Source organism: Somniosus microcephalus, chromosome 3 (genome assembly GCF_052327205.1).
Source record: "Somniosus microcephalus isolate GS21.2 chromosome 3, FLI_Smic_1.0, whole genome shotgun sequence".
Classification (NCBI taxonomy): domain Eukaryota; kingdom Metazoa; phylum Chordata; class Chondrichthyes; order Squaliformes; family Somniosidae; genus Somniosus; species Somniosus microcephalus.
The window spans coordinates 3,755,310-3,777,373 of record NC_140989.1 but is presented as its reverse complement, the minus strand read 5'-3'; the positions used below and the strand labels follow the sequence as shown (position 1 = coordinate 3,777,373).

The 22,064-nt window shown below is 53.9% G+C and overlaps 1 protein-coding gene across 1 annotated transcript in view; it reads right to left on the bottom strand.

Annotated features, from left to right (window-relative positions):
- Positions 1-22,064, bottom strand: part of ncoa1 (nuclear receptor coactivator 1) — a 100,378-nt gene that overhangs the window by 2,982 nt on the left and 75,332 nt on the right. Inside the window, 9 exon segments of the mRNA XM_085978703.1 lie at positions 130-298; positions 384-558; positions 2,267-2,648; positions 2,945-3,040; positions 9,376-9,681; positions 12,756-12,924; positions 15,630-15,738; positions 21,115-21,136; positions 21,138-21,287. Coding sequence (XP_085834829.1) covers positions 130-298; positions 384-558; positions 2,267-2,648; positions 2,945-3,040; positions 9,376-9,681; positions 12,756-12,924; positions 15,630-15,738; positions 21,115-21,136; positions 21,138-21,287 — 1,578 coding nt within the window.

The following is a 22,064-nucleotide window of genomic DNA, read 5'->3' as shown; positions in this document are numbered from 1 at the left end:
GTCGGGGGAGGGAGAACATCAGTAAACACCTGGACATGGGGGATCAGCAGAGGACAGTTGCTCCACACCTACACAGGACTGTCCAAGACCCAGGGGCCCACACTCGGGATACCTCACTGAACTGCCTACCTGCTCCGGGCACATTGAACTGATTGAAGGCAGCTGCATGTGCATCTGTCCCGATACCTGGTTGAGGTTACTGACGGAGCCAGGCCCACTGTCCATGGACACGGTGATACTCATGTTGTTGTACATCCCCAGACTGCCTGGCTGCTGCTGTCCAGCCCGTGTGTACACACTGGAAAAGAAGAGAGTCTGGGTCACACACACAGAGAGGCAGAGAAACGGACAGGTACGGGGCAGAGGAGAGGGGCAGCTGGTACCTGCTGGTCCCCAGGGGGTCTCGTTGCCACACCTTCCCTTCCGGTGGCTCGAATGCCGGTGTTGCTGGAGCCTGTTGCATCATGGGACTCTGGGCTGGCTGGACGAGTGGAGACAATGTTGGGCTGCTGGGACTGAGTCTCGAAGCCATGGACGGGTCTCCCTGTTGGGGCAAAGCTGGGGAATAATCAGCACAGGTTAGAAATCGGCACAGTAAAAGCAACACATCTCTGAGTAATCACCAGAGCAGGAACCCTGGCTGATTCCCCCTCTCTCTCTAACCCAGGGGTCACTGGACAGTGATCAGGAGCAGGAACCCTGGCTGATTTCCCCTCTCTAACCCAGGGGTCACTGGACAGTGATCAGGAGCAGGAACCCTGGCTGATTCCCCCTCTCTCTAACCCAGGGGCACTGGACAGTGATCAGGAGCAGGAACCCTGGCTGATTCCCCCTCTCTAACCCAGGGGTCACTGGGCAGTGATCAGGAGCAGGAACCCAGGCTGATTTCCCCCCTCTCTAACCCAGGGGTCACTGGACAGTGATCAGGAGCAGGAACCCTGGCTGATTTCCCCTCTCTCTCTAACCCAGGGGTCACTGGACAGTGATCAGGAGCAGGAACCCTGGCTGATTTCCCCCCTCTCTAACCCAGGGGTCACTGGACAGTGATCAGGAGCAGGAACCCAGGCTGATTTCCCCCCTCTCTAACCCAGGGGTCACTGGACAGTGATCAGGAGCAGGAACCCAGGCTGATTTCCCCCCTCTCTAACCCAGGGGTCACTGGGCAGTGATCAGGAGCAGGAACCCTGGCTGATTTCCCCTCTCTCTAACCCAGGGCTCACTGGACAGTGATCAGGAGCAGGAACCCAGGCTGATTTCCCCCCTCTCTAACCCAGGGGTCACTGGGCAGTGATCAGGAGCAGGAACCCTGGCTGATTTCCCCTCTCTCTAAGCCAGGGCTCACTGGACAGTGATCAGGAGCAGGAACTCTGGCTGATTTCCCCTCCCTCTAACCCAGGGGTCACTGGGCAGTGATCAGGAGCAGGAACCCTGGCTGATTTCCCCTCTCTCTAACCCAGGGGTCACTGGACAGTGATCAGGAGCAGGAACCCTGGCTGATTTCCTCTCTCTCTAACCCAGGGGTCACTGGACAGTGATCAGGAGCAGGAACCCTGGCTGATTTCCCCTCTCTCTAACCCAGGGGTCACTGGACAGTGATCAGGAGCAGGAACTCTGGCTATTCCTCCTCTCTCTAACCCAGGGGTCACTGGATAGTGATCAGGAGCAGGAACCCTGGCTGATTTCCCCTCTCTCTAACCCAGGGTCACTGGACAGTGATCAAGAGCAGGAACCCTGGCTGATTCCTCCTCTCTCTAACCCAGGGGTCACTGGGCAGTGATCAGGAGCAGGAACCCTGGCTGATTTCCCCTCTCTCTAACCCAGGGGTCACTGGACAGTGATCAGGAGCAGGAACCCTGGCTGATTTCCCCCTACCTCTAACCCAGGGGTCACTGGACAGTGATCAGGAGCAGGAACCCTGGCTGATTTCCTCACTCTCTATCCCAGGGGTCACTGGGCAGTGATCAGGAGCAGGAACCCTGGCTGATTTCCCCTCTCTCTAACCCAGGGGTCACTGGACAGTGATCAGGAGCAGGAACCCTGGCTGGTTTCCCCTCTCTCTAACCCAGGGGTCACTGGCGCCCTCTGTTGTCCCCTCAGTGCAGATGATGTATTACTATGAGCCGGGGATAGTGTGGGGCACAGACTCGAAGACCAGGTCTGGGTCTATGGGACCTGCTTATGTCAGTCTGTTAATTCAGAGCTATCACCAACCAGCCCACGGCACCATCCACGCAGCCCCTCGGGCTATAGGCCGCCTGTTTCTTACCTGAGGTCGGATACTGGAAGATATTCTGCTGGATCTGGGGGATCAGACTATCTCGGGGCTGTGGCCCCGTGTTCCCCAGCATCCCTGTGTTCAAGGCCCCTGTCGATCCATGCAGAGAGCTGCGTGGGCTTGGCTGCGAGTCGGTGCTGGGCACCAGTGGTGAGAAGGGGCTGGTGGATGAAGGCGGGATCCCAGGGGCGGTGCTGTAGTTGGGTGGGTAGGGGATCTGTGGAGGAGGGGGGCGAGCGAGGCGGGGTCCAGTGGTGGCTGGGATGGGCTGTCTCATCAGTATGGGGCGTTGCTGCATCATCTGCCGCTGTCTGTGCTGCTGGCTGATGTATTCACGTTGTCGCTGGGCAACCATCTGAGCATTGAGGGGGCCCTGGGGACAGAAGAGAGAAACATTACAGAGACTGACCGTTCTGAGTGTGAGCCAACACAGCTCGCAAACCTCTTCCAACCCCAGCGTATTATTCGGCCTTCCATTATCAGTGTTGCACTATGTACCAGGGGGGAAACCCCGTGGTATTTGTAAGCGTCAGGCACCTATATGGGGTAATCCATGGGATCTCCGAGGGTGCCAGACCATACTGGTACATACCTGGAACCCCATGGGATCTCAGAGTGTGGTTACGGACCTGGGGGAAACCCCAGGTGATCTCTGTGCTGGTTACGTACCTGGGCAGGGATTTGCTGCATTCCAGCGCACAGTCCGATCACCATCGAACCTGCTCCTCCTAACTGACCCATCGCAGCCTGTCGATTCTGGTGCATCTGCAGAGAGACAGCAGAGTGGCCTGTGTAATAACTGTAGCAGCCTCAAACCGCACTCTGCCCACAATGCTCACACTGCTCATAAGAACATAAGAAATAGGAACAGGAGTCGGCCATTCGATTTATATACTCAATGATTCAGCATCTACAGCCCTTTGGGGCAGAGAATTCCAAAGATTCACAACCCTCCGAGTGAAGAAATTCCTCCTCATCTCAGTCTTCAATGGCCGACCCCTTATCCTGAGACTGTGTCCCCTGGTTCTAGACTCTCCAGCCAGGGGGAAACAACCTCTCCGCATCTACCCTGTCAATCCCCCTCAGAATCTTGTATGTTTCAATGAGATCACCTCTCATTCTTCTAAACTCCAGAGAGTATCGGCCCATTCTACACAATCTCTCCTCATAGGACAGCCCTCTCATCCCAGGAATCAATCTGGTGAACCTTCGTTGCACCGCCTCCAAGGCAACTATTTCCTTCCTCAAATTAGGAAACCAAAGCTGTGCGCAGTACAGGTACGCTATCCCTTATCCGAAAGCCTTGGGACCAGCTGAGTTTCGGTTTTCGGAATTTTTCGGATTTCAGAAGGTATTATTATAAGACTGGGAAATTTGTATTTAATATAAATTGTAAAAGTTCAGGCTACCTCTTGCGACTGTTCCGTGTCTCATTCCCCTTCCTGCTTCTCTGGAAAGCCGGATATCGGCTGACTCCTACTAAGCTGGCCCGCAAATCAGGTCGGGGGTCGGGTTGGGGAGAAAAGAATAGCGGACGGGCCGCGGTTCGGGTCGGGAGAAAAGAATATCGGACGGGCCGCGGTTCGGGAGAAAAGAATATCGGTCAGGTCGGGGGAGGGGGAGAAAAGAATATCGGACGGGCCGCGGTTCGGTTCGGGTCGGGGGGAGAAAAGAATATCGGACGGACCGCTGTATTGTCGGGTTCACTCTCCCGGTACCTCCTTCACACTGCCCAGCTCGGCCTGCAATCTCCTACCCAGGAGGGAACTCTGTGACCCTCTGCCCTGCTCAGCGTAAGTCGTGCGCCACTCTGGTCATGTCGTGCGCACGACTTACACTGAACGAAAAAACTTTCGGTTTTTAGAGGTTTTCGGAAGTTCGGATAAAGGATAGTCTACCTGTACTCCAGGTGTGGGCTCACCAAAGCCCTGTACAATTGTAGCAAGATTTCCTTACTCTTATACTCCAACCCCCTTGCAATTTAAGCCAACATGCCATTTGCCTTCCTTATTGCTTGCTGTACCTGCATGCTAACTCTGTTTCCTGTACGAGGACACCCAAATCTCTCTGAACACCAACATTTAGTAGTTTCTCACCATTTAAAAAATATTCTGTTTTTCTATTCTTCCTACCAAAGTGAATCACCTCACATTTCCCCACATTCTACTCCATCTGCCACCTTACTGCCCACACATTTAACCTGTCTATATCCCTTTGCAGGCTCTTTGACTCCTCCTCACAGCTTAGTTTCCCACCTAGCTTTGTATCGTCAGTAAACTTGGATACATTGCATTCGGTCCCTTCATCTAGGTTAACAATGGATTCCAGCATTTTCCCCGACGACTGATGTCAGGCTAACTTGCCTGTCGTTCCCGGTTTTCTCTCTCCCTCCTTTCTTGAATAGCAGGGCTACATTTGCTACCTTCCAATTCACAGGGACCAATCTAGAATCCTGGAGGGGGGCACCATTGACCAGAAACTTAACTGGACCAGCCACATAAACACTGTGGCAACAAGAGCAGGCCAGAGGCTGGGGATTCTGCAGCAAGTGTCTCACCTCCTGACTCCCCAAAGCCTTTCCACCATCTACAAGGCACAAGTAAGGAGTGTGATGGAATACTCTCCACTTGCCTGGATGAGTGCAGCTCCAACAACACTCAAGAAGCTCGACACCATCCAGGACAAAGCAGCCCACTTGATCAGCACCCCATCCACCACCTTAAACATTCACTCCCTCCACCACCGGCGCACCGTGGCTGCAGTGTGTACCATCTACAAGGTGCACGGCAGCAACTCGCCAAGGCATCTTCGACAGCACCTCCCAAACCCGCGACCTCTTCCACCTAGAAGGACAAGGGCAGCAGACGCATGGGAACATCAACACCTCCAAGTTCCCCTCCAAGTCACACACCATCCTGACTTGGAAATATATCGCCGATCCTTCATCGTCATTGGGTCAAACTCCGGGAACTCCCTCCCTAACAGCACTGTGGGAGTACCTTCACCACACGGACTGCAGCGGTTCAAGGCGGCGGCTCACCACCACCTTCGCAAGGGCAATGAGCGATGGGCAATAAATGCTGGCCTTGCCAGCGACGCCCACATCCCATAAACTAATAAAACATTTTTTTTTAAGAAGCTAAGGAATTTTGGAAGATCACAACCAATGCATCCACTATCTCTGCAACTACCTGTAGGCCATCAGGGTCCAGGGGATCTGTCGGCTTTTAGTCCCATTCGTTTCTCAAGTACTTTTTCTCTACTGATAATAATTACGTTAAGTTCCTCACTCTTATTAGCCCCTTGGTTCCAAACTATTTTTGGTATGCTTTTTGTGTCTGCTAATGTGCAGACAGGTACAAAATATTTGTTTGAAGTCTCTGCAATTTCCTTATTCCCCATTATAATTCTCTGGTCTCAAGCCTCTAAGGGACAATGCTTACTTTTGCTGTTCTCTTCCTTTTTACACTACCCACACTGTATACTGGGGGGGGGGGGGGGGGTGAGTGTCGATACTGGGGGGGGGCGAGTGTCGATACTGGGGGGGGCGAGTGTCGATACTGGGGGGGGCGAGTGTCGATACTGGGGGGGGGGCGAGTGTCGATACTGGGGGGGGCGAGTGTCGATACTGGGGGGGGGGGCGAGTGTCGATACTGGGGGGGGGGGGCGAGTGTCGATACTGGGGGGGGGCGAGTGTCGATACTGGGGGGGGGCGAGTGTCGATACTGGGGGGGGGGCGAGTGTCGATACTGGGGGGGGGCGAGTGTCGATACTGGGGGGGCGCGAGTGTCGATACTGGGGGGGGGGGCGAGTGTCGATACTGGGGGGGCGCGAGTGTCGATACTGGGGGGGCGCGAGTGTCGATACTGGGGGGGCGCGAGTGTCGATACTGGGGGGGCGCGAGTGTCGATACTGGGGGGGCGCGAGTGTCGATACTGGGGGGGCGCGAGTGTCGATACTGGGGGGGCGCGAGTGTCGATACTGGGGGGGCGCGAGTGTCGATACTGGGGGGGCGCGAGTGTCGATACTGGGGGGGCGCGAGTGTCGATACTGGGGGGGCGCGAGTGTCGATACTGGGGGGGCGCGAGTGTCGATACTGGGGGGGCGAGTGTCGATACCGGGGGGCGAGTGTCAATCCTGGGGGGGCGAGTGTCAATCCTGGGGGGGCGAGTGTCAATACTGGGGGGCGAGTGTCAATACTGGGGGGCGAGTGTCAATACTGGGGGGCGAGTGTCAATACTGGGGGGCGAGTGTCAATACTGGGGGGCGAGTGTCAATACTGGGGGGCGAGTGTCAATACTGGGGGGCGAGTGTCAATACTGGGGGGCGAGTACAAACAACAAATGTGCAGTTAAAATTGGAGACAAACAAACAAAATACTTCCCACAGGGGCGGGGGGTGACGCACGGCTCGCCCATCTCACCAACACTCTTTAATATTTACATAAATGAATTGGCAAAACTACTTGAACAATCTACAGCACCCGGCCTCACCCAATATGAATCCAAGGTTAAATTCCTCCTCTATGCAGGTGACCTGGTTCTGCTGTCACCAACTAAGGAGGGTCTACAGCAGAACCTGGATCTGCTGGAGTCGTTCTGCCTGACCTGGGCCCTGACAATAAATCCCCAAAAAACCAAAGTCCTTGTGTTCCAGCAAAGATCCAAACAACATGGACCCACAATAAATTTCACAGTAGGAACAACCAAAATTGAACAAACCACTCACTACACATACTTGGGCTTAAAAATCAGTTCTACGGGAAACTTCAAACTGGCTGTGAATGAACTGAAAGAGAAAGCAAGAAGGGCTTTCTATGCCATCAAAAAATCAATCCAAATAGAAATCCCAATTAGCATTTGGCTCAAAATTTTCAAATCAGTAATTGAACCAATTGCACTCTATGGCAGTGAGGTCTGGGGACCACTAACACAACAAGATTTTGCAAAATGGGACAAACACCCAATTGAGATCCTACATGCGGAATTCTGTAAAGGTATCCTCCGGACTCAAAGGAAAACAGTAAACAACGCATGAAGGGCGGAACTAGGCCAATACCCATTAATAATCACTATCCAAAAAAGAGCCACCAAATTTTGGAATCACCTACAAATGAGCAACCCCCAATGCTATCACTACGACGCCCTGAAATGCCAAGAGCTGACCATAAAGAAGAATACCCTCAGTCAACTAGTCCTGGGACTCAATAAAGTAACTAATAACAATACTAACAATAACCAGTCCCAGGACAGTGACAGGGTAACACAAAGAATTCGACCCAACACAATCGTCGCTAAGCAAAAGGAAAAATATCTGTCATATTGGGCAGAAACAACAAAAACCCAAAGCAAACTCAATTGCTACTTGGCCCTAAACAGACAATACAACATAGCTGATTACCTGACCATGGTAAAGGATAACAAACTGAGAAGAACCTTGACAAGGTACAGACTTAGCGAACATAGCCTAGCGATCGAAAAAGGCAGACACAGGCAGACCAGGCTGCCAAGAGAAGACAGGATATGCTCTCACTGCAGTCAGGGAGTAGTTGAGACAGAGATGCACTTCCTCACAGCCTGTGGAAAATATCAGGGCATCAGAGAGAATTTCTACCAAAAATTCTCACAAATATGCCCTGAATTCAGAAATCTGACTGACAACCAAAAACTCCCATTCCTACTGGGGGAGGAGAGAAGCTGTGTAACACTGGCAGCACACTATGTTACAGCTTGCCATGAACAGGGGGACAACCAGTAAACTAAGACAAGAGTATATATAAACAAGGCGAATGTATATTTATAAACTCAGGGATATACCTGTTTATACACTGTATGAATGGAACCGCGTTTATGTGTTCAACCATAAATGTATTTTGATGCTTTGGCAACATAAGATGTACCTTATCATGCCAATAAAGCGATTTGTATTGTATTGTATTGAGTGTCAATACTGGGGGGTGAGTGTCAATACTGGGGGGTGAGTGTCAATACTGGGGGGTGAGTGTCAATACTGGGTTAATACTGGGGGGTGAGGTGGGGTTGGGGTTGTTTATACGGGGGGGGGAGGGGAGGTTTATACGGGGGGGGGGGAGGAGAGGTTTATACGGGGGGTGAGGGGAGGTTTATACGGGGGGGGGGAGGGGAGGTTTATACGGGGGGGGAGGGGAGGTTTATACAGGGGGAGGGGGAGGGGAGGTTTATAAGGGGGGTGAGGAGAGGTTTATACGGGGGGGGGAGGGGAGGTTTATACGGGGGGGGGGAGGGGAGGTTTATACAGGGGGAGGGGGAGGGGAGGTTTATAAGGGGGGTGAGGAGAGGTTTATACGGGGGGAGGGGAGGTTTATACGGGGGGGAGGGGAGGTTTATACGGGGGGTGAGGGGAGGTTTATACGGGGGGGAGGGGAGGTTTATACGGGGGGGAGGGGAGGTTTATACGGGGGGGCAGGGGAGGTTTATACGGGGGGGCAGGGAGGTTTATACGGGGGGGGGGGGAGGGGAGGTGAGGTTTATACGGGGGGCGAGGGGAGGTTTATACGGGGGGGGTAGGGGAGGTGAGGTTATACGGGGGGGGAGGGGAGGTTTATACGGGGGGGGAGGGGAGGTTTATACGGGGGGGGAGGGGAGGTTTATACGGGGGGGGGAGGGGAGGTTTATACGGGGGGGGGAGGGAGGTTTATACGGGGGGGGAGGGGAGGTTTATACGGGGGGGGGGAGGGGAGGTTTATACGGGGGGGGGGAGGGGAGGTTTATACGGGGGGGGGGGGGAGGTGAGGTTTATACAGGGGGGGAGGGGAGTTTTATACGGGGGGAGGGGAGGTTTATACGGGGGGGAGGGGAGGTTTATACGGGGGGGGAGGGGAGGTTTATACGGGGGGGAGGGGAGGTTTATATGGGGGGAGGGGAGGTTTATACGGGGGGGGAGGGGAGGTTTATACGGGGGGAGAGGGGAGGGGAGGTTTATACGGGGGGGGAGGGGAGGTGAGGTTTATACGGGGGGAGGGGAGGTTTATATGGGGGGGAGCGGAGATTTACACGGGGGGGAGGGGAGATTTATACGGGGGGGGGAAAGATTTATTCAGGGGGGGGCGCGGTTACACTGACCTGCTGTCCCTGTAGCCTCTGCTGTAGCTGTAGTCGGAGCTGGTTGGTAACAGTGGGCGATCGGACCGTGCCCTGCCGCGGATGTAGCCCCATGCTGGTGGGGTAAGCCCCTCGGGACGCTAGTTGGCCAGGCAAGGGGCTAAACGTGAGCTGCTGCTGCCGCCGGACTGGGGCTAGGTACAGGCTGGGCACACTGGAGGTTGGAGAGGCAGGCGGGTAACCCTGCTGGTACATCGCAGACTTCGGCTCCGCCAACAGGTACGGCTGAGGGTGGGCGCGATTCTGAAGCCGCTCCAGTTCTCCACTCTGCATCAGATGGAGCAAAAGAGAGGGAGTGAAACACAATAAAAGACAGAGACTGACAGAGACTCCCATCTTCCTGCTGGAGAACGGAGCACTGTCCCATCAAACACTCCCAGGGCAGGTACAGCACGGGTTAGATACAGAGTAAAGCTCCCTCTACACTGTCCCATCAAACACTCCCAGGGCAGGTACAGCACGGGTTAGATACAGAGTAAAGCTCCCTCTACACTGTCCCATCAAACACTCCCAGGACAGGTACAGCACGGGTTAGATACAGTGTAAAGCTCCATCTACACTGTCCCATCAAATACTCCCAGGGCAGGTACAGCACGGGTTAGATACAGAGTAAAGCTCCATCTACACTGTCCCATCAAACACTCCCAGGGCAGGTACACCACGGGTTAGATACAGAGTAAAGCTCCATCTACACTGTCCCATCAAACACTCCCAGGGCAGGTACAGCACGGGTTAGATACAGAGTAAAGCCCCCTCTGCACTGTCCCATCAAACACTCCCAGGGCAGGTACAGCACGGGTTAGATACAGAGTAAATCTCCCTCTACACTGCCCCATCAAACACTCCCAGGGCAGGTACAGCACGGGTTAGATACAGAGTAAAGCTCCCTCTACACTGTCCCATCAAACACTCCCAGGGCAGGTACAGCACGGTTAAATACAGAGTAAAGCTCCCTCTACACTGCCCCATCAAACACTCCCAGGGCAGGTACAGCACGGGTTAGATAGAGAGTAAAGCTCCCTCTACACTGTCCCATCAAACACTCCCAGGGCAGGTACAGCATGGGTTAGATACAGAGTAAAGCTCCCTCTACACTGTCCCATCAAACACTCCCAGGGCAGGTACAGCACGGGTTAGATACAGAGTAAAGCTCCTTCGACACTGTCCCATCAAACACTCCCAGGGCAGGTACAGCACGGTTAGATACAGAGTAAAGCTCCCTCTACACTGTCCCATCAAACACTCCCAGGGCAGGTACAGCACGGGTTAGATACAGAGTAAAGCTCCCTCTACACTGACCCATCAAACACTCCCAGGGCAGGTACAGCACGGTTAGATACAGAGTAAAGCTCCCTCTACACTGTCCCATCAAACACTCCCAGGGCAGGTACAGCACGGGTTAGATACAGAGTAAAGCTCCCTCTACACTGTCCCATCAAACACTCCCAGGGCAGGTACAGCATGGGTTAGATACAGAGTAAAGCTCCCTCTACACTGTCCCATCAAACACTCCCAGGGCAGGTACAGCACGGGTTAGATACAGAGTAAAGCTCCCTCTACACTGTCCCCATCAAACACTCCCAGGGCAGGTACAGCACGGGTTAGATACAGAGTAAAGCTCCCCCTACACTGTCCCATCAAACACTCCCAGGGCAGGTACAGCACGGGTTAGATACAGAGTAAAGCTCCCTCTACACTGTCCCATCAAACACTCCCAGGGCAGGTACAGCACGGGTTAGATACAGAGTAAAGCTCCCTCTACACTGTCCCTTCAAACACTCCCAGGGCAGGTATTGCACGGGTTAGATACAGAGTAAAGCTCCCTCTACATGGCCCATCAAACACTCCCAGGGCAGGAACAGGGGGTTAGACACAGTAATGCCCCGTAATAGATGTTTAGCAGAAGTTCGGAAGTGTCTCGCACTACATCCCAGTAACAGTTGGCACTTCTCACCCCTGCCATGTGAAGTGCTGCAGACCAGGTGCCTGGAATTGTGGGGATGTGAGGCTGTTGTGGTTCACACTATTGTCTAGGGCATAAAAACCCAAAAGAAAAAGTGATCCAACTATGGCTAACAAAAGAAATTAAAGCTAGTCTTAAGTCAAAGGAGGAAGCTTATAACGTTGGCAGAAAAAGCGGTCAGCCTGAGGATTGGGATCTTTTTAGAAATCAGCGAAGGGGGACCAAGAATTGATAAAGGGAAAATGGAATATGAGCACAAACTAGCGAAAAATATAAAAACAGATTTTAAAAGCTTCTATAGGTATGTGAAAAGGAAAAGACTGACGAAGGTAAATGTGGGTCCTTTACAGTCAGAGACGGGAGAATTTATAATGGGGAATGTGGAAATAGCAGAGAAATTAAATAAATACTTTGTTTCTGTCTTCATGAAGCAAGACACAAAAAACCTCCCAGAAATACGAGAAAACCAAGGGTGTGACAAGAATGAGGAACTGGATGCAGGAAGGATGTTCCCGATGGTCGGGGAGTCCAGAACCAGGGGTCACAGTCTAAGGATAAGGGGTAAGCCATTTAGGACTGAGATGAGGAAGAATTTCTTCACCCAGAGAGTGGTGAACCTGTGGAATTCTCTACCGCACAGGGCAGTTGAGGCCAATTCATTAAATATATTCAAGAAGGAGTTAGATATATTTCTTAAGGCTAAAGGGATCAAGGGATTGGTGAGACCACACCTGGAGTAGTGTGTACATTTTAGTCTTACCTAAGGAAGGATATACTTGCCATAGAGGGAGTGCAACGAAGGTTCACGAGATCGATTCCTGGGATGGCGGGACTGTCGTATGAGAAGAGATTGAGTAAACTAGGCCTGTATTCTCTTGAATTCAGAAGAATGAGAGGGGATCTCATTGAAGCATACAAAATTATTACAGGGCTTGATAGGCTGGATGCTGAGAGAATGTTTCCCTTGGCTGGGGAGTCTCGAACCAGGGGCCACAGCCTCAGGATAAAGGTTAGGCCATTCAGGACTGAGATGAGAAGAAATTTCTTCACACAGAGGGTGGTGAATCTTTGGAATTCTCTACCCCAGAGGGCTGTGGAGGCTCAGTCATTGGGTATATTCAAAACAGAAGTCGATAGATTTCTGACTAGTAAGGGCATCAAGGGATATGGCGATAGGGCCGGTGAATGGAGTTGAGGCAGAAGATCAGCCATGATCTCATTGAATGGTGGAGCAGGCTCGAAGGGCCGAATCCTGCTCCTATTTCTTATGTTCTTATGTCTGCAGAAGACCATCAACACACCATCCTGTAGATGGAGCTGGTGTGCTGAAGAGAGGCCATGCCTGCTCACTATTTCCTGCTATTTGCCGTTGACTTGCCTGGATGAGCTTGTCGATTCCCAGAGCCCTGTCGATTTCCACCAGCTCCACCTCATCTTTGGCGCTGAGGAAGGACACGAGCTGGTCGAGGAGCGCCTTCTCATCGTTCCGAGCCTCGCTGCTTGTCGGAGGGCACAACAGCTCATCTAGCTGGGAGCTGAAGCCGGACCTGAGAAAGGAGCAGGGGAGCCTGTCAGTGCTGCTCCACTAGAGCGTGCAACACAACTGGACAAAGCCTGCAGGGAGTGCTCAGCAGGGCATTGCCCAACACTGCATAGGATTACATCGGATAAACGGCACAGAAACAGGCCATTCGGCCCAACCAGTCCATGCCGGCGTTTATGCTCCACTCAGAGTCATAGAGTTATACAGCACAGAAAGAGGCCCTTCGGCCCATCGTGTCTGCGCCGTCCATCAAGCCCTGTCCAATCTAATCCCATTTTCCAGCATTTGGTCCATAGCCTTGTATGCTATGGCGTTTCAAGTGCTCATCCAAATGTTTCTTGAATGTTGTGAGGGTTCCTGCCTCCACCACCCTTTCAGGCAGTGAGTTCCAGACTCCAACCATCCTCTGGGTGAAAAAGTTCCTCCTCAAATCCCCTCTAAACCTCCTGCCCCTTACCTTGAATCTATGCCCCCTTGTTATTGACCGCCCCCCCTACTAAGGGGAAAAGTTCCTCTTTATCTACCCTATCTATGCCCCTCATCATTTTGTACACCTCAATCAGGTCCCCCCTCAGCCTTCTTTGCTCCAAGGAAAACAACTCCAGCCTGTCCAGTCTTTCTTCATAGCTGAGGCACTCCAGCCCAGGTAACATCCTGGTGAATCTCCTCTGCACCCTCTCCAATGCAATCACATCCTTCCTATAGTGAGGCGACCAGAACTGCACACAGTACTCCAGTTGTGGCCTTACCAGCGTTTTGTACAGCTCCATCATAACCTCCCTGCTCTTATATTCTATGCCTCGGCTAATGAAGGCAAGTATCCCATATGCCTTTTTAACCACCTTATCTACCTGTTCCGCTGCCTTCAGGGATCTATGTACATGTACACCAAGGTCCCTCTGACCCTCTGTACTTCCTAGGGTCCTACCACTCATTGTGTATTCCCTTGCCTTATTTGTCCATCCAAAATGCATCACCTCGCACTTTTCAGGGTTAAATTCCATTTGCCACTTTTCCGCCCATCTGACCAACCCGTTTATATCGTCCTGTAGCCTGAGGCTTTCCTCCTCGCAATTTACCACCCCACCAATTTTCGTGTCCTCTGCGAACTTACTGATCATACCTTTTACATTCTCCTCCAAATCATTTATGTAGATCACAAACAACAAGGGACCCAGCACCGATCCCTGAGGTACCCCACTGGACACAGGCTTCCAGTCACAAAAGCAACCTTCGACCATCACCCTCTGCCTCCTGCCACTCAGCCAGTTTAGGATCCAACGCGCCAAGGCACCCTGGATCCCATGGGCTCTTACCTTCTTGACCAGTCTCCTATGCGGGACTTTGTCAAAAGCTTTACTGAAATCCATGTAAACCACATCCACAGCATTTCCCTCATCCACCCCCCTAGTCACCCCTCGAAAAATTCAATCAGATTTGTCAGACATGATTTACCCTTGACAAAGCCATGCTGACTATCCCCGATTAATCCTTGCCTCTCCAAGTGGAGACTCATTTTGTCCCTCAGAATCTTTTCCAATAATTTCCCTACCACAGATGTTAGGCTCACTGGCCTGTAATACCTCACTCGAGCCTCCTCCCGTCTTTCCTCATCTAACTCGATCAGCGTAACCCTCTATTCTCTTTTCCCTCATATGCTTGTCCAGCCTCCCCTTAAATGCATCGATACTATTCGCTTCAACCACTCCCTGTAGCGAGTTCCACATTCTCACCACTCTCTGGGTAAGAAGTTTCTTCTGAATTCCCTGTTGGATTTCTTGGTGACTATCTTATATTGACGGCCTCTAGTTATGCTCTTCCCCACAAGTGGAAACATTCTCTCTCTATCCACTCTATCAAAATCTTCCATAATTTTAAAGACCTCTATTAGGTCACCCCTTAGCCTTTTTTCCAAGAGAAGAGACCCAGCCTGTCCATCCTTTCCTGATATGTATACCCTCACATTTCTGGTATCATCCTTGTAAATCTTCTCTGCACCTTCTCCAGTGCCTCTATATCCTTTTTATATGGCGACCAGAACTGCTCGCAGTACTCGAAGTGTGGTCTAACCAAGGTTCAATACAGGTTTAGCATAACTTCCCTACTTTTCAATTCTATGCAGGCAGGTACAGCCCCTCGCACTGCTCACAGAGCTGAGGAACAGCAGTCGAGATTTGGATACTCAGCCTGTCAGTGACCATAAGCAATGAGTCATTTTAGTCAGCGTGTTGCTCCCTCACTCTTGCTGGGAAACACTCTATGAGAGCCAGACACGCTATGCCACTGTAACAAATATCCACAGAGACTCTGTCAGCAGGACATTCAGGCAGGGGGATCGTCACAGCTGAAGCCCACACACACCCACACTTCCAGCAGGGGACTCTGGACAGCGGACAGGAGCAGGAAGCCCGGCTGACTTGTCTCTCCTTACCCCAGGGGCCTACAGTCTAACCTCCACTCCTACCCCAGCTCACATCAGCTATCAGACAGACCAGGGATTGAGCTCAGGACCGTCCTGCTCTGTGGCTCGACCATTCCCAACTGAAGTCCTTGCTTATTATACAAGAGACACACTAAATAGTCGAGAGAACTCATCACGGCCAAAACTGCGGCACTCCAAACCTCCCTCTGTCCCATCGAGCCCATCTTCTCCACAATAACCCTCAGTGCCACCCTGACCTTAAGTCAAGGTTGAATGTCACTGCTTACCCGTCCTCCTTCCTGCCTGTCCTGCTGGTGTCGCTCCAGGGCTGCTGGTCTCCCGTCATGGATGCTGGAAACTTCTGCCCCCGGAGCCCCACGTCCAGCTCCGGTAAACCTTCCAACAGGAAATAAAAACAGAGCAACAGAAAGGAGTGATCAAATGTAGACAGCAGGTTCGTTTTAGGCAAACAAAATACGACAGCAACAGAGGCTCTGAAAACAAGCCCCATCTACCCCACCTTCTCCCCATATCCCCAAACCCACCTTCTCCCCATATCCCCCAACTACCCACCTTCCACATATCCCCCAAACCCACCTTCTCCCCAACCCCACCTACCCACCTTCTCCCCATATCCCAACCCCACCTTCTCCCCATATCCCAACCCCACCTACTCCCCATATCCCCAACCCCACCTACCTCCCATATCCCCAACCCCTACTCCATATCCCCAACTCCACCTACTTCCCATATCCCCAACCCACCTACTTCCCATATCCCCAACCCCACCTACCCCCCATATCCCCAACCCCACCTACCTCCCATATCCCCAACCCACCTACCCCCCATATCCCAACCCCACTACTCCCATATCCCAACCCCACCTACCCCCCATATCCCCAACCCCACCTACTTCCCATATCCCAACCCCACCTACCCCCCATATCCCCAACCCCACCTATCCCCCATATCCCCAACCCCACCTACTTCCCATATCCCCAACCCACCTACCCCCCATATCCCAACCCCACCTACCCCCCATATCCCCAACCCCACCTACTTCCCATATCCCCAACCCCACCTACCCCCCATATCCCCAACCCCACCTACTTCCCATATCCCCAACCCCACCTACTTCCCATATCCCCAACCCCACCTACCCCCCATATCCCAACCCCACCTACTTCCCATATCCCCAACCCACCTACTCCCCATATCCCCAACCCCACCTACTCCCCATATCCCCAACCCCACCTACTTCCCATATCCCCAACCCCACCTACCCCCCATATCCCCAACCCCACCTACTTCCCATATCCCCAACCCCACCTACCCCCCATATCCCCAACCCCACCTACCCCCCATATCCCAACCCCACCTACTTCCCATATCCCAACCCCACCTACTCCCATATCCCAACCCCACCTACTTCCCATATCCCCAACCCCACCTACCTCCCCATATCCCAACACCCACCTACCCCCCATATCCCCAACCCCACCTACCCCCCATATCCCCAACTCCACCTACTTCCATATCCCCAACCCCACCTACTTCCCATATCCCAACTCCACCTACTTCCCATATCCCCAACCCCACCTACCCCCCATATCCCCAACTCCACCTACTTCCCATATCCCCAACCCCACCTACTCCCCATATCCCCAACCCCACCTACCCCCATATCCCCAACCCCACCTACTTCCCATATCCCCAACTCCACCTACCCCCCATATCCCCAACCCACCTACTTCCCATATCCCCAACCCCACCTACTCCCCATATCCCCAACTCCACCTACCCCCCATATCCCCAACCCCACCTACTCCCCATATCCCCAACCCCACCTACCCCCATATCCCAACCCACCTACCCCCCATATCCCCAACTCCACCTACTTCCCATATCCCCAACTCCACCTACTTCCCATATCCCCAACCCCACCTACCCCCCATATCCCCAACTCCACCTACCCCCCCATATCCCCAACCCCACCTACTTCCCATATCCCCAACTCCAATCCCCAACCCCACCTACTTCCCATATCCCCAACCCCACCTACTTCCCATATCCCCAACTCCACCTACTTCCCATATCCCCAACCCCACCTACCCCCCATATCCCCAACTCCACCTACCCCCCATATCCCCAACTCCACCTACCCCCCATATCCCCAACCCCACCTACCCCCCATATCCCCAACTCCACCTACCCCCCATATCCCCAACCCCACCTACTTCCCATATCCCCAACCCCACCTACTTCCCATATCCCCAACTCCACCTACTTCCCATATCCCCAACTCCACCTACCTCCCATATCCCCAACCCCACCTACTTCCCATATCCCCAACTCCACCTACCCCCCATATCCCCAACCCCACCTACCCCCCATATCCCCAACCCCACCTACCCCCCATATCCCCAACCCCACCTACTTCCCATATCCCCAACCCCACCTACCCCCCATATCCCCAACCCCACCTACTTCCCATATCCCCAACCCCACCTACCCCCCATATCCCCAACCCCACCTACTCCCCATATCCCCAACCCCACCTACCCCCCCATATCCCCAACCCCACCTACCCCCCATATCCCCAACCCCACCTACTTCCCATATCCCCAACCCCACCTACTCCCCATATCCCCAACCCCACCTACCCCCCATATCCCCAACCCCACCTACTTCCCATATCCCCAACCCCACCTACCCCCCATATCCCCAACCCCAACCTACTTCCCATATCCCCAACCCCACCTACTTCCCATATCCCCAACCCCACCTACCCCCCATATCCCCAACCCCACCTACTTCCCATATCCCCAACCCCACCTACTTCCCATATCCCCAACTCCACCTACCCCCCATATTCCCCAACTCCACCTACCCCCCATATCCCCAACTCCACCTACTTCCCATATCCCCAACCCCACCTACCCCCCATATCCCCAACTCCACCTACCCCCCATATCCCCAACTCCACCTACCTCCCATATCCCCAACCCCACCTACTTCCCATATCCCCAACCCCACCTACTTCCCATATCCCCAACCCCACCTACTTCCCATATCCCCAACTCCACCTACTTCCCATATCCCCAACTCCACCTACTTCCCATATCCCCAACTCCACCTACCCCCCCATATCCCCAACTCCACCTACCCCCCATATCCCCAACTCCACCTACTTCCCAAATCCCAACCCCACCTACCCCCCATATCCCCAACTCCACCTACCCCCCATATCCCCAACTCCACCTACCTCCCATATCCCCAACTCCACCTACCCCCCATATCCCCAACCCCACCTACCCCCCATATCCCCAACTCCACCTACCCCCCATATCCCCAACTCCACCTACCCCCCATATCCCCAACTCCACCTACCCCCATATCCCCAACCCCACCTACTTCCCATATCCCCAACTCCACCTACCCCCCATATCCCCAACCCCACCTACCCCCCATATCCCCAACCCCACCTACCCCCCATATCCCCAACCCCACCTACTTCCCATATCCCCAACTCCACCTACTTCCCATATCCCCAACCCCACCTACTCCCCATATCCCCAACCCCACCTACCCCCCATATCCCCAACCCCACCTACCCCCCATATCCCCAACCCCCACCTACTTCCCATATCCCCAACCCCACCTACCCCCCATATCCCCAACTCCACCTACTTCCCATATCCCCAACCCCACCTACCCCCCATATCCCCAACTCCACCTACTCCCCATATCCCCCAACCCCACCTACCCCCCATATCCCCAACCCCCACCTACCCCCCATATCCCCAACTCCACCTACTTCCCATATCCCCAACCCCACCTACCCCCCATATCCCCAACTCCACCTACTTCCCATATCCCCAACCCCACCTACCCCCCCATATCCCCAACCCCACCTACTTCCCATATCCCCAACTCCACCTACTTCCCATATCCCCAACCCCACCTACTTCCCATATCCCCAACCCCACCTACTTCCCATATCCCCAACCCCACCTACTTCCCATATCCCCCAACCCCCACCTACTTCCCATATCCCCAACTCCACCTACTTCCCATATCCCCAACCCCACCTACTTCCCATATCCCCAACCCCACCTACTTCCCATATCCCCAACCCCACCTACCCCCCATATCCCCAACTCCACCTACTTCCCATATCCCCAACCCCACCTACTTCCCATATCCCCAACCCCACCTACTTCCCATATCCCCAACCCCACCTACTTCCCATATCCCCCAACTCCACCTACTTCCCATATCCCCAACCCCACCTACTCCCCAATATCCCCAACCCCACCTACCCCCCATATCCCCAACCCCCACCTACCCCCCATATCCCCAACCCCACCTACCCCCCATATCCCCCAACTCCACCTACCCCCCATATCCCCAACCCCCACCTACCCCCCATATCCCCAACCCCACCTACCCCCCATATCCCCAACCCCACCTACCCCCCATATCCCCAACTCCACCTACCCCCCATATCCCCAACTCCACCTACTTCCCATATCCCCAACCCCACCTACTTCCCATATCCCCAACCCCACCTACTTCCCATATCCCCAACCCCACCTACCCCCCATATCCCCAACCCCACCCTACTTCCCATATCCCCAACCCCACCTACCCCCCATATCCCCAACTCCACCTACTTCCCATATCCCCAACCCCACCTACTTCCCATATCCCCAACTCCACCTACTTCCCATATCCCCAACCCCACCTACTCCCATATCCCCAACCCCACCTACCCCCCATATCCCCAACCCCACCTACTTCCCATATCCCCAACCCCACCTACTTCCCATATCCCCAACCCCACCTACTCCCCATATCCCCAACCCCACCTACTTCCCATATCCCCAACCCCACCTACTTCCCATATCCCCAACCCCACCTACCCCCCATATCCCCCAACCCCACCTACTTCCCATATCCCCAACCCCACCTACCCCCCATATCCCCAACTCCACCTACCCCCCATATCCCCAACTCCACCTACCCCCCATATCCCCAACCCCACCTACCCCCCCATATCCCCAACCACCCCCCATATCCCCAACCCCACCTACTTCCCATATCCCCAACCCCACCTTCTCCCCATATCCCCAACCCCACCTACTCCCCATATCCCCAACCCCACCTACTTCCCATATCCCCAACCCCACCTTCTCCCCATATCCCCAACCCCACCTTCTCCCCATATCCCCAACCCCACCTACTTCCCATATCCCCAACCCCACCTACCCCCCATATCCCCAACCCCACCTACCCCCCATATCCCCAACCCCACCTACTTCCCATATCCCCAACCCCACCTTCTCCCCATAGTTTGTCACCATAGTGCGAGAGGGTTAAGGGGCAGTGTTAGAGGGGGTGGGGTGAAGGAGGAGGAACATTAGAGAGTGAGGGGGAGCATAAGAGCGGGATTACAGAGTGAACCTTATGGGGTTCGAGCATCCAGACAGAGGCTTTGGGGGGGGGGGGGGGGGGGGGGGGGGGGAGTTAGACAGAAGGGTTGGGGGGATCGGGGGGGGTTAGAGGGAGTGTTCGAGCGTGCACGGGGAAAGTTGGCCGGGGTTGGCAGGGCAGGGTTAGAGGGGCAGGATTGGCGGGGAAGGGTTAGAGGGGTTCGCGGGGCATGGTTAGAGGGGCAGGTTAGAGGGGTTCGCGGGGCAGGGTTAGAGGGGGTGCGGAGATGAAATGGGGACAAGGTGAAGAATACCTCGATGGCCACTTATAACCTACTCTTGAGGCGTTGAAGAGTCCTGCGTGACGGTGTTGGAGTGCAGCGGGTCTGAGAGCTGCTCTCTCCTCCCGCCTCTGGACGCCAGGCTGTTATTGGCACCGTTAGGCTGGCAGTTGCTAGGCAACAGGGCTGCTTCCTCCAAGGTGGGTAACAGCTGCTCGAGCTCTGTGAACTGAAGGAGAGGAGGTCGGGGGTCAAAGCGCATCTCCTCACCATCACTGGATCCATCACACCTAGCCAGCAATCCCCCTCAGTACTTTGTGCACGTCTAAACAGACCACCTGGAGCAGGCGAGGAGTCCGCTGAAACATCGACTATTTTGCCCGTAAGATGAAAATTGAAAAGCCGCTGAGCCGGCTGCGTGGGGAGCTGCAGAGCTTAAAGAGAACATTACCCCCAGTTCAAGCCCTATCCAAGGGAAATGTACCTCTTAACCTCATCCTGTACCATGTGGCTCATTCCTCCAGCAGCCACTGCAGTTTCCCCCTCGGATTGTGGTGTGCAGGGCCGGAGATAGGGATCCTCATCCAATCCACTGCCTGCTCCACCATTCAATCACATCATGGCTGATCTGTACCTCAACTCCATCTACCCGCCTTAGCTCCATATCCCTCGATACCCTGACCCACAAAATCCAGCAATCGCACTCTTGAAGTTCCAATTGACCCCCAGCATCCACAGCCTTTTGGGGGGAGAGTTCCAGATAGAAACATAGAAGATAGGAGCAGGAGTAGGCCATTCGGCCCCTCGAGCCTGCTCCGCCATTCAATGCGATCATGGCTGATCATCCAAATTCAGTACCCTGTCCCTGCTTTCTCCCCATACCCCTTGATCCCTTTAGCCTTAAGAAATATATCCAACTCCTTCTTGAATATATTTAATGAACTGGCCTCTACTGCCTTCTGTGGTAGAGAATTCCACAGGTTTACCACTCTCTGGGTGAAGAAAT